The 11,955-nt window shown below is 46.3% G+C and overlaps 1 protein-coding gene across 2 annotated transcripts in view; it reads right to left on the minus strand.

The window, feature by feature from the left end:
* LOC144109908 (caspase-7-like) overlaps positions 1-6,482 on the minus strand; it is a 63,324-nt gene extending 56,842 nt beyond the window's left edge. The window contains exon 1 of one of the 2 annotated variants that reach the window (XM_077642676.1): positions 6,333-6,482. In XM_077642676.1, the coding sequence (XP_077498802.1) occupies positions 6,333-6,378 (46 nt within the window). In that variant the 5' untranslated portion in view covers positions 6,379-6,482. Of the gene's footprint in view, positions 1-469; positions 589-6,332 lie in introns of those variants that run through there. The other variant, XM_077642677.1, reaches the window with a different exon arrangement.
* Positions 6,483-11,955: the final 5,473 nt, after the last annotated feature.

The raw sequence follows: 11,955 nt of genomic DNA on the forward strand, positions 1-11,955 counted from the left end.
TGAAAGGGAACTGCGAATCAACATCGCAACGCAGTACACTCATGGAGTGCAGGTGGGAACAAGAGGGACCCCGCAGAGCGATGCTCTCTCCCTATCTCTCCAATATATCAGTGATCGATCTCCCCACCAAACTAAAACAGATTCCGGGAATCGGTCGTGCGTTGTACGCAGACAACATTGAAATATGAACCACGACGGCCAACAGTGTCACAATTGAAAATGCCCTGCAAGCGGCGCCAACGACTGTCCAAACGTATGCACAATGATATGGACTCACATGTTCTCCAGAAAACATCAGAACTTTTCATCATTCCACAACGGAAGAACAAATGGCACTAGCAGAGTGGTGAGGCCGCGTTTTCACGCGCTAAAAACGCATCATGCGGGTCCGACTTGATACTGACGAGCATTAAGTAAAAAAGAGGCGAAAAGATCCTCTTATGAGTGCCATTAGACCACCTTTTCCTACCTTTCTCTTGGGCACCGTCGGCGCAGATGTCCATCGTTTATTGGGGGTGTGTAGCGGGAGACCTCCTTGCCTCGGGCACGGCTACGTGCGTCTAACACGGACAACCCCCACTGCCAAGCTATGCGTTTAAGCAGGTGTCGTATCTTTTCCCCGTCGTGCGTTATCGAGCCAATCACTCGGACAAAACAAACTATGGCCACGGCATTATTTCACTTGTGCAAGCAATGTCGCGGTTGCGGTGGCAGCATCACGACCATTATTAAATTTACTTTGTTTTCTCTTTGACCCGCTTGAAAAACAGCATATTAACCATCACGCTGCTTACACATTTTTGGTACGTGATTCAGAAGCCAGAGGGAAATCACATGGCATTTTTATCCGGCAAAGTTTTATTGAAGCTTTCTGCATCGACACGAGGAAAAAGCCGCATATACTTGCAGAGTGCAGGGAAATGGGTTAGATTACTGTTTCACAGAGTGCACAGCCGTAGCTTTGCGATAGAAATTGCGGAGAAAGGTTTGCTTCAGACCAAACAGGAACTTAGCCCCATGAGCTTATCTTGAAGTGGCTCCAACGTATCTGTTTACTTGAACTGCACGTACCTTATCTTCCACGACAAGTGTCTGCAGTGGAGAAAAAGGCAGAACTGTGCATGTGTTTGCTAACCGGACACCGATATGGATCTCCTCAAATTCTCAAAGAGGGTAAGTTTGGTGAATTAAGGCATAAAAACCCAAAGAAGGTGGGTAAAATATTGTTATGAAGAAGCTCCGTTTTAAAAAATACCTGCCCCAATAAAAGCAACAATCTCTGACATTATTAATAGACCTCGATACTATGGATTCAGTGTAACACACAGTAAAACGGTAATTTCGGCTTGAATTCCAATCGAAAAACAAGGACTTATAATGCGGGATCACGTAGGTAGACATTAAATATTAAAAAAATGGAGATATAGAAAGACTGCGAAAAAAACTATTCGCTCTCGTTCATTTGCCTCCGCCATTGCCGAATCGCGGTTTGGATAGCATTGCGCACCAAATATTGCTTTTGCGGACTGTTTTATTCTTCTTAGTTCAGAGTGACCAATCTTTATAAATCACTATTTTTCATTTATATTGAGATCTAAATCAGTGCTCGAAGTGCCGCTCCACTTCATCCAGAAGAAATTTATAGCAAGATAAAAAGTTCTTTACTTGATAACCGTGGTTTCCATAGCCAACATCACAGTAAAGAAAGTATCATAGATGAAAGGAGAATTTCTCTGTGACTGAGATTGTTGTATTTTCTGAGTATTTATTTCGCTTTTATGACATTTAAATGCCTGCAAGTGACGTAAGCTGTGCGGGATCACGTCACGCCTGTCGCAGAGGAAAAAACGACACCACGCTACCAATTCCTTTCAAAAGCACACCGGTGCTTATGACGCAGTTGTAGGCCGGCTCCACACTCTAAGTAGAAAGGTGTAAAAAGAAGAGTAAGCTGTTCTATAGTAATAGTTTTTATATAGAGAGTGCGCTAGAATGCAGCTTACTCTCTTTTTACTGTCATATAGGCGTATTTGTGTTTAGAGCGCCGCGCCAACACATGTCTAAGAGCGAGGACAGGTTACTAATGCCTGAGAAGGTATATCGGCGATGCTCCGGTCTGGGCGAAAAAAACTGCAGGAAAATGCGAGAACAATGGGAGAAGAGCGCACAGCCTATTTGGCTAGGACAAAGTGAATGCAGTGGCTGTAGCGGGGCTAGCCCTTATAAAATTTCTTTAGACAGTCTATAGAGTCTACAGTGTCCATAGTCTATAGGCTAGTCTGTAGACTACACAAGTCCTATACACAGCCTATATGCAATCTATTTTTTACTCCCTGGCCCCTTTCCCTCGTACAGGGAAACAAACCGATTATTCTTCCGGTTAACCTCCCTGCCTTACCTCTTTTTCCTCCGCCTCCTCCTGCTATGACTATACACTTTTAGCGGACTTCTTTCTAAACACAGTGTATAGACTATGAATAGACGAAAGGAAATATCCATAGGAAGGCAATGTAGTTTATAAGAAGTCTGTAGAGAGTCTATAAACCATTTTAACGAGGGCAGTGCAGCGCTGCCTCTTGAACTACAGCGCCTGTAATTGGTCATTTGCTTTCCTAGCTTCTGATAGTTTCTAAAGGGTCATTGTCACGACCAAATAAAAATACATGAAATGATTCTCTACAGAATATGTTCCAAATTCATTCGAATGTGACAGTGTTCTGTTTTCGGCTTTCTTTAGGTTCTTTAGGAGCTATAGGATGTTACAGTGCGTAACGTCGAAAGTGTCATAGGCCAGTCGCGAAATGAAGATTCGTGTTGGGCTAAACATTCGAAATTGAACTTCTGACAAAGCACGGCAGGCATTACAGATTGTGTGCTCCTCAAAAATGCCTGTCAGTTTCATTTGAGATATATACCGAGAACAGGAATAATTTTTGCATTACCACTCAGAGTTCCAACAGCTCTATTCCAATAAGCTCCCCCACCAGAGACGCAAAGTAAGATATCGAAGCCTTGAACTCATTGCCGTCTACTTCTGTATGAAAATAAATTGGAAGACATATTAGACGATTAAAATTTTAAAATAATGCGGGAGTTTGTTTCATGAGGTATTGGAGGACGTAGCCGTTTTTAATGAATCGAACCCGACCGCGGCGGCCGCGTTTCGATGGAGGCGAGACGAAAAAAGACGCCGCGCGCTGTGAGATGTAAGTGCACGTTAAATATCTCCAGGTGGCCGAAATTTCATTCGCAGACTTCCGCTACGGCACCTCTCTTCATCCCTTCTTTCGCTCCCTGCTTTATCCCTTCCCTTACGGTGCGGTTCGGGTGTCCACTGAGTTATCTGAGACTGTTACTGCGTCATTCCTTTTCCTCAAAAACCAAGTTTCATTTTCACCATAACTGCTTAGCAACACTGGCGACGCAGACACACTCCTGCAGCAGCATTTGACTTCTAATGCATAGGAAACCCTCAAACGTAAATTTTAGAACGGGTAGCCATTTCTTTCGGAGTACGCTCAGCATGCCAATAGGCTTGAGAACATGAAATTATGAAGGTGAACATTAAGGAGAAAACGAAGGGGAACGTGGCACTGACAATGAATCTGTGCATTTCTGAAATATTACGAAATATTTTTTCTAAAGGTTTCCGTACCAAACAGCACTTTAGCATGGCATAAGCTAGACCGGAACTTCAACTAGCACCGAGTCTTCTCAAGTTCTCAAGTATGACAGTACTAAGGCACTACAGATTGGGATTGGCAACATGCTGTATGGACTCTCAACAAGCACTTTTTGCTAAAGAAAATACATTTAAGCCCGGTTTCTTTCCTCACGAATTATGCGATTAGATCTAGCTTCCTGGATTCATTTTTCGCTCTCTCAACACAGAGCAGGCTCTACAGAAATGTTTCCTTCATTAGAAACTCAATGGTGTTTCTATTCAACGATGCTCAGTACATATTGGTATCGTTCACTGAACGGTCGTCTTTTTAATTTAACTTTGTTGTGCACGCTTTGTGTGTTTATCTTTCGTTCCCCTCCAGCTCGGACCTGTATAGCCGGCAGTAATGTAAAATGAATAAAATTAAGTAACCAAACGCCTATACTTGTCGCGGTGCGGAAATTCAGTATCTAGACAGTAGTTAAGAGAGTAGTGCATTGCTTTGCCCAACGTCGAGTGCGTGTGGACGCAAGTACCATTTCAACTCCAGATCTCTCATGTGACCAGGTAAGCATCCTTCCTGGTTCTTACTATTACTGGGATATCGTGAAGGGCCGAGTTTAATCCGTAAACGAAACATTACCCTGAAGGGGTATGCTTAATCGCTAGCCACTTGTAACAAAGCGATAGAAGAGCCGCTGCGAACAACGGTTATTGAAAACCACTGTTCCACGGTTCGCGAACCACGCGAAAACCACGGTTGTTCGCGAAAACCACGGTTCGCGAACAACGGTCGGAGCAAATCGCTGCTGGCAAGACCGTTATAGCTCACACAGTTCAGAATGAAATCTGTCCCTCACTTGTGTGGGCCAAACATTTTTGCTCGAAAAACCGCCGCCTGATTAAGCGTGACAGCCACACAATACCAATGGTGGGAAAACGCGTCAACGGGCTCCTTGTCCTGTTGCACAAAGATCACGGCCTTGGAAACAAGACTAAGATGGACCGTAGACGGCGCGCTGCTCTTCTCAGACGATATGATTCACTGCGGCAGTGTAATTGCCCTCGGAGCTTCATCTGAACCAGAGCACGACTGCAGCGTACATACATGCTCGGAGAATATCAGAAAGGAAGCTTTCATCTGAAGATTTCAGAACGTTAAAAACTGCATGATCCGTCTCAAACAAAAGCACAATTTGGAAGCAGAGGCAAACTCTATTATATAAAGGAAACTTTTTACTTACATGATCACTAAAAGAGAGGTTAGTGCTGCCTAGTGGCTCCGGCTACTCCTTTTCACTAATCCCTAGCAACCACTTAGTCCTACGATGTACCGTTACACATAACACAAACACAAACAGTACACAACATATAAAACAAAGTACAAACGTCACGAAAAGTAAAAATAATGAGCGAACAAAAACGCCTTGACTGGTAAGAGAACAGTGCACAGTAATAATACACAAGACTTTTTGATGACTCTTAAAAGAAGCTTGATTTTCGAAAATGGCAGCCTATTCCGAGTCCCGAAAAGAGCGCAGGGTATCGACGAAGCGCATCGAGCCCGCTATCTTGGGCTGCTTCTGAAGGACTCGCCTTGCAATTCGCTCAAAGTCCGACGAGCGTACTCCAGTCTTCCACGGAGGCGTTCGTGACACCCTCACGCGGGTCCCTGAAGGAATTGCGGTAATTAGATCAACTAATGCATGGTTGTGCGTAGTCTCGTAAGACGCGGTCTAAACTATTTGAACATGAAATGCCCCTTAATCCCTGTAGACCAATACAAGAATGCTGTCGCCTTCCTCATCACTAGAACCGAATTCTCAGGGTCCCGTCACATCGTAAACCCAGATCAAATAAACATTTTCCCAGCTAGACGAAGAATTAACTTGAACCCCTTAGAGCCTGGCAGAGTTGTACTCTCCCGCGGGAAACAAACAGTGGCCTATGTGGACTAGTTCGGATATACAAACTACACTGCGGTCGTGACAGAAAAGTTTTCACCACTACCATATGATAGCCTTTGAAGCGTCTCATGCAACATTTGTGGCCCATTGAGGCTACCTATACGCGATCTGTCTGGCGGGGGAGAATGTTCGAACTTCGCGACAAAAAGGTCCCCGTCCGCATCACCATCACAAAATCGCACGTTGCTGCATGCGCTTCTCAAGCAGCCCTGATTTTTCATGCGCCGTCAAAGAGGCGGTCGTTTTCCGTCATGACAGTCTCTGATTCGCTCTTCCATTACAAAAACATTTTCAGACAGTTATAGACTGTCCATAGACTTCTGCCTATTGAGTCTATAGACTCTCTTTGGGAAACCATAGATAACAGTATATAGACAATACAAATCCTATAGACAGTCTGTAGACAATCTATATATTTATGGCCATACACTTTTAGTAAACTTTTGCATATAGACAGTCATAATATAGACTATCAATAGACGAAAAGAAATATATATAGGAAGGAAATAGAGGCGATAAGAAGTCTGTCAATAGACCATTTTTGAAAGGGTTTCACACGTCCACGGAGCAGCTAGTTGACCCGGAGGTCCTCCAAACACTAAGCTAATGATGCAGACTTAATTTTCCCCACCTGTGAGCAAGACGACCGTCTGAGCGGATACAGGAGAGAAGCTCAGTAGAGTGCAAGCGCAAAAACTCACCTTCTCTACCTGCCTCCTGGGGACCGTCTGTACACATGCGGTCCATCACCTCGGCGTCCTGGAGGAGACCTTACTTCTGCAGGCAACAGTAAGTGTGCGTGTGGGTGTCGAAGGGCTGGAGTACGCCGCAGCAAGCGTTTAAGTAGAGAGCACCGTTCGCTTTCCGGTCCCGCGTTATCAAGCGTTCTTGTGGCGACGGAGATAACTCGGACTGTATGACTGAGCCTTGCGAAATCGACGTAACACCGATAACGTCACACTGCTCATATGTTATTATTTGTTTTCCGCTTGCATTTTTCCAGTGTTTCTTAACCAAACCTTTACTTATCGGGCTAATTACACACTATTAGCCCGACAAAGGCACCTCAGCACGAATTCTACCGTTCTACAATTGCCCAATCAACCACATCGTCCACACACCGGTATAAAGCGCGCGGACGCTGATCCGGGAAGTGCACTGAAGTCCTCGAAACTCGACCTGGTCACGCACAGAGATTGCCATGGATTGCGTTTAACTCCTAATTTCTTTGAAAGCTGTATCGGGCTCGCCTGGCAGTGGCAATCGGCATATATGCAGAAAAGAGCGCGCCGCTCGAGACCAATAGACAAGTGTTTAGAGGACTATACTAATTATATTGATTTTTAGATTGTTAGGAAGAACTGTCCGGTGTTCGTTATTGGACCGCAAATAGCAACGTTGTGGTTGAACTCAAATACGTCCACTCTTTTTCCAATGCGAGTAGCATTGAATTAAAAAGGTTTCTGGGAAAAAGAAATCGAGCAGTATCGGTCTCCCATCTCGGCGGACACTTGAACCGCGCCGTAATAATAATAATTAATAATAATAATTGTTTTTGGGGAAAGGAAATGACGCAGTACCTGTCTCATATATCGTTGAACACCTGAACCGCGCCGTAAGGGAAGGGATAAAGGAGGGAGTGAAAAAAGAAAGGAAGAGAGACGTGCCGTAGTGGAGGGCTTCGGAATAATTTCGACCAACTGGGGATCTTTAACGTGCGCTTACATCACACAGCACACGGGCGCCTTAGCGTTTTTCCTCCACAAAAACGCAGCCGCCGCGGTCGGGTTCGAACCCGGGAACTCCGGATCAGTTGTCGAGCGCCCTAATGATCCGGAGTTCTCGGGTTCGAACCCGACCGCGGCGGCTGCGTTTTTATGGAGGAAAAACGCAAAGGCGCCCGTGTGCTGTGCGATGTCAGAGCACGTTAAAGATCCCCAGGTGGTCGAAATTTTCCGGAGCCCTCCACTACAGCACCTCTCTCTTCCTTTCTTCTTTCACTCCCTCCTTTATCCCTTCCCTTACGGCGCGGTTCAGGTGTCCAACGGTATATGAGACAGGTACTGCGGCATTTCCTTTCCCCAAAAAACAATTATTATTATTAATTATTATTATTACGGCGCGATTCCAGTGTCCGCCGAGATGGGAGACAGATACTGCTCGAATTCCTTTCCCCAAAAACCTTTTTAATTCAATGCTACTCGCGTTGGAAAAAGAGTGGATGTATTTGAGTTCGACCACAACGTTGCTATTTGCGGTCCGATAACGAACAGCGGACAGTTCTTACTAACAATCTAAAAATCAATATAATTAGTATAGTCCTCTAAACACTTGTCTATTGGTCTCGAGCGGCGCGCTCTTTAGAAATACAAAAAGGAGGGAGTGAAAGAAGAAAGGAAGAAAGAGGTGCCGTAGTGGAGGGATTCGGAATAAATTCGGCCACCTGGGGATTTTTCAAATGCACTGACATCGCACAGCACAAAGGCGGCTTTGGCCGAGATGTGAGACAGATACTGCGCCATTTCCTTTCCCTAAAAACCAATCATTATTCTTATTATTATTCACCTCCATCGAAACGCTGCCGCCGCGGTCGGGTTCGAACGCGGGTACTGCGGATCAGTAGCCGAGCGGCCTAAGCACTGAGACACCGCGGCGGTTTATACAAGTTGCATAGAAATGATTTCTCCAACAGAAAGAGGAACATAGGGTTCGGGCTCATCTTCAAGGGGCTCTAACTCAGTGTACTGACATCAGTGGCACGTGGCTTACTTTGGCGGCAAAAGCCGCCACTGTTGACGAAACAAGAAAAATATACAGGCAGTCGGTATTCAAACAACGGTACAGACTTACACATTTGTAGGGAGCGTGCACATAGGTAGTATCAGACAGTGTTCGCGCTGCATCCGGTATTACCGTTTTACAGGGCGTTTAACCTAAGACTTTCCACAATTTTTACAAATAGGCATGTTGAGTTTGAAGAGCGCATTCCGCGGAATAACAATGTGAACGGTGTAGTATATCAGAATACATTTAAGACGTGTTAACCAGCAGGTTGGTTAATTGATATGAATAAACTTTTTAACTATTACCGTTAGTCTCCTTAATTTTTGAGAGGCGTGTAGATAACCGTAATGTCCCCGTCAGTTTTTAGAATTTTGAAAACGCGAATACCCTCGGCGCTGTGACTCAACAAATTTTGGCTATTTCGACACGTTATGTGCACTGCCAGATTCGGAAGAGCGCACATACCTTGGAGCTACGTAGCCACTTAGCATAACATAAATAGGCGCGTTGCGGGCAAAATACGACGTCATTAGCGATGGTTGTTTAAAAATTGAAAACAAAAATTGGTTTGAGCAAATGGAAGGCGCCGTTACTGTTTTTCTTCTTGGAATAGAGGCCTCAACCACATCGTGCCGAAAACAAGGAAGGTTGATGTGAACGAAAAATTCGCCAGATACACTTAAAACTTCTAAGAGAGCAATTACAGCGGCTAGTTGGTGGTTCATCGAAGTGAGTTGAAAGTTCGCGCTTCGTGTGTCGTCCTTGTAGTGCGTCTTGTTTGTTTCAGTAGAGCGCGGTTTCCACACGATGTACACGACTTAAAGGGACCCCAAAAGGGGGTCACAATAAAGGTGCGATATGTCTGGGATGTCAAAAGACGACAGTTCATGATTATCCCCCAGCAAGAATTATTTTAATGCATTTTGTGGAAGCTGAGTTATATGCAGACAAAATTTGAACTTCCGCGTCTTTGCGCCTTTCCCTCTCTCGCACGCCAAAACGGAGGCGCTCCTCCGCCGGTCCCACTCACTCGGCCGCTCCCCTACCTCCTCCGGCTGCGGCGCGCGCGGAGTGGCCGCGGCCGCGGTAGCGCGTGACGTCTGAAAGAGTTTGGCGCTGTGAACCAATGATAACTCCCGGCTGCTGACGTCATCTGAAAGACGTGACGCCGTCTGCCAGGTTTTCGTGCGAAAGCAAGGCACCACGCGTCGCCGCGAGGTGCTAAAGCGGGAATTTTTAAAAATGAATTTTAAATTTCCCGTTCGCTTCTGAGGTCTCGTACGCGGCATGGACGCTCGGTGGCCTGTACTCTACATAGTACGAGAATTTTAAAGCCAAGCTCAAACACCCCTTTCTGTGGCCCTTTAAGACTTGTTATCAGTGAGCATGCGAAAGCATTAAAGTACTGAGTCATGCTACCTCGCAGAATGACTAAGAGTCATGATTACAACTACGAGACAAGACTAAGCACACATTGTAAGAACACTATATACCTAACACTTTGTCTCACGTAATACCGGTGGTGTCACGGGGGCGTATGGCAACACTCAGAACGACGTACAACGAACGGAGTTTTTGTACAAAAGTCTGGGGAGGCGTAAAAGTAATGGTGTATATGTCGTCAATTCCAATCCCTGCCTCCAAGGAGCGTTCAACTTGACAAGCACGTGTAGGCTATATAAAAGCAGAAATCGCATGACACCACCCGGAACGGTGTATGACAAACGGTGAGTAAGTAAGCAATAACTTTATTGAGAGTCCGGCAGGGTTTAGCGCGACAGGTCCTAAAGCTCCCACCTGGGGACTTCGAGATCTTGGTCTCGTCGCTGCCCTGAGGGCCTGCTGGACGGCCCAGAGTTGGCCGTTGAAGCTGGAGCTGCGCACGGCGGTGGACCACCTCGACGATGAGGGTTTCAGGATTACCACTGGTTAGTTAAGCCTTAAACTCCCAGAGTATGTGCTTAACTGTGGCTACGTCTGTCTTGTAGACCTTATACCTGTTGGTGTTATACATTTCGGGGAAATCCTGCCGTATTGCAGCGGGTTCAGGTACCTGTTTGTTTGTGATCGCCTTCAGGCGACTGCCTGAGCTCTGCATAGTTTGTTACTAGGCGGAGGGAAGGTCCAGTGGACCATATTGCATAACATAACATATTGCATTCTGTCGCCTAATTGCACACTTCTGCGTGAAAGTTGGTGTAATTTAGGTAGCAGCTAGGGCCACCTATTGGTCAAGTCATTGAAGCTCGTCAGCCAGATTCTCACTGCGTCTTCACGATGCCCCTCTTCACGATGCCGGGACAAGGTGACGGTGAAGCTTATTGCCAACCTCCCAGATCCCGCCTACGAAACTCTCCTCGATTACTTCAACACTATCTGGATTGGAAACACACCACTCCCCATAGATTGGAAAACGGCACTAGTAACTTTCATTCCCAAGCCAGGTAAAGCCATTAACACCGACAACCTCCGGCCCATCTCCCTCACTTCGTGTGTGGGGAAGCTGATGGAGACTATGGTCCGCGACAGATTGTCGGCTTTCCTGGAACAACAAAACATTTTCGCAGACACCATGTACGGTTTCCGCCCACACCGGTCCGCACAAGATGTCCTGTTGCAACTTCACAAGGAGATTCTCGACCCCGTCGAGCACCCCAGCAATGATAAAGTAGTCGTCGCACTTGACCTGCGGGGGGCTTTCGACAATGTGACCCACGAGATCATCCTATCCCACTTGTCGCAAACACATTGTGGGCGCAATACTTTCAATTATATCAAACAATTCCTTACAGATCGCCAATCCTATATCCGGCTACAAGACACAGAATATGGCCCATATCAACTTGGTACACGAGGGACCCCACAGGGAGCTGTCCTCTCGCCATTACTATTTAATCTGGCCATGATGAAGCTCCCTACCCAGCTGGCGGAGGTCGCCGCTGTGCAGCACGCTCTGTATGCGGACGACATCACCCTCTGGGCAACACAACAATCGGTTGGAGACATCGAGACCAACCCGCAACAAGCGGCAGCTATAGTGGACGAATACGCTCGTCGCTGTGGTCTTGAATGCTCCCCGAGCAAATCTGAATTTGTGCACATACGCCCCAACTCAAAGTGCACAACCAAAATTGCCCTTTCCCTACTTAGCGGACCGATACCTGAACACGCGGAGATCCGGGTACTGGGGCTTTTCATTCATCATAGGCGCAAGATAGACACTACCCTAAACAAGTTACGTAAGGTGGGGGACCAGGTGGGTCGGATGCTCCGCCGGGTGTCCAATAAAAGGGGGGGACTACGATGCAAAGATGCCCTGCGGCTGGCCAATGCATTCGTGACCAGCCGGATTTTATATTCGGCTCCCTACCTCCACCTACGCAAATGCGATGAGAATGCATTAGAGGTAGTTCTCCGCAAGATTTATAAGAGAGCGCTCGACCTCCCCATAACGACGTCCAACAAGCGTCTCCTCGGTCTGGGGATGACCAACACCTTTGGGGAGTTACGAGAAGCTCATCTTAACAATCAATACTTGCG

The sequence above is a fragment of the Amblyomma americanum genome, chromosome 11 (assembly GCF_052857255.1).
Source record: "Amblyomma americanum isolate KBUSLIRL-KWMA chromosome 11, ASM5285725v1, whole genome shotgun sequence".
Lineage (NCBI taxonomy): Eukaryota > Metazoa > Arthropoda > Arachnida > Ixodida > Ixodidae > Amblyomma > Amblyomma americanum.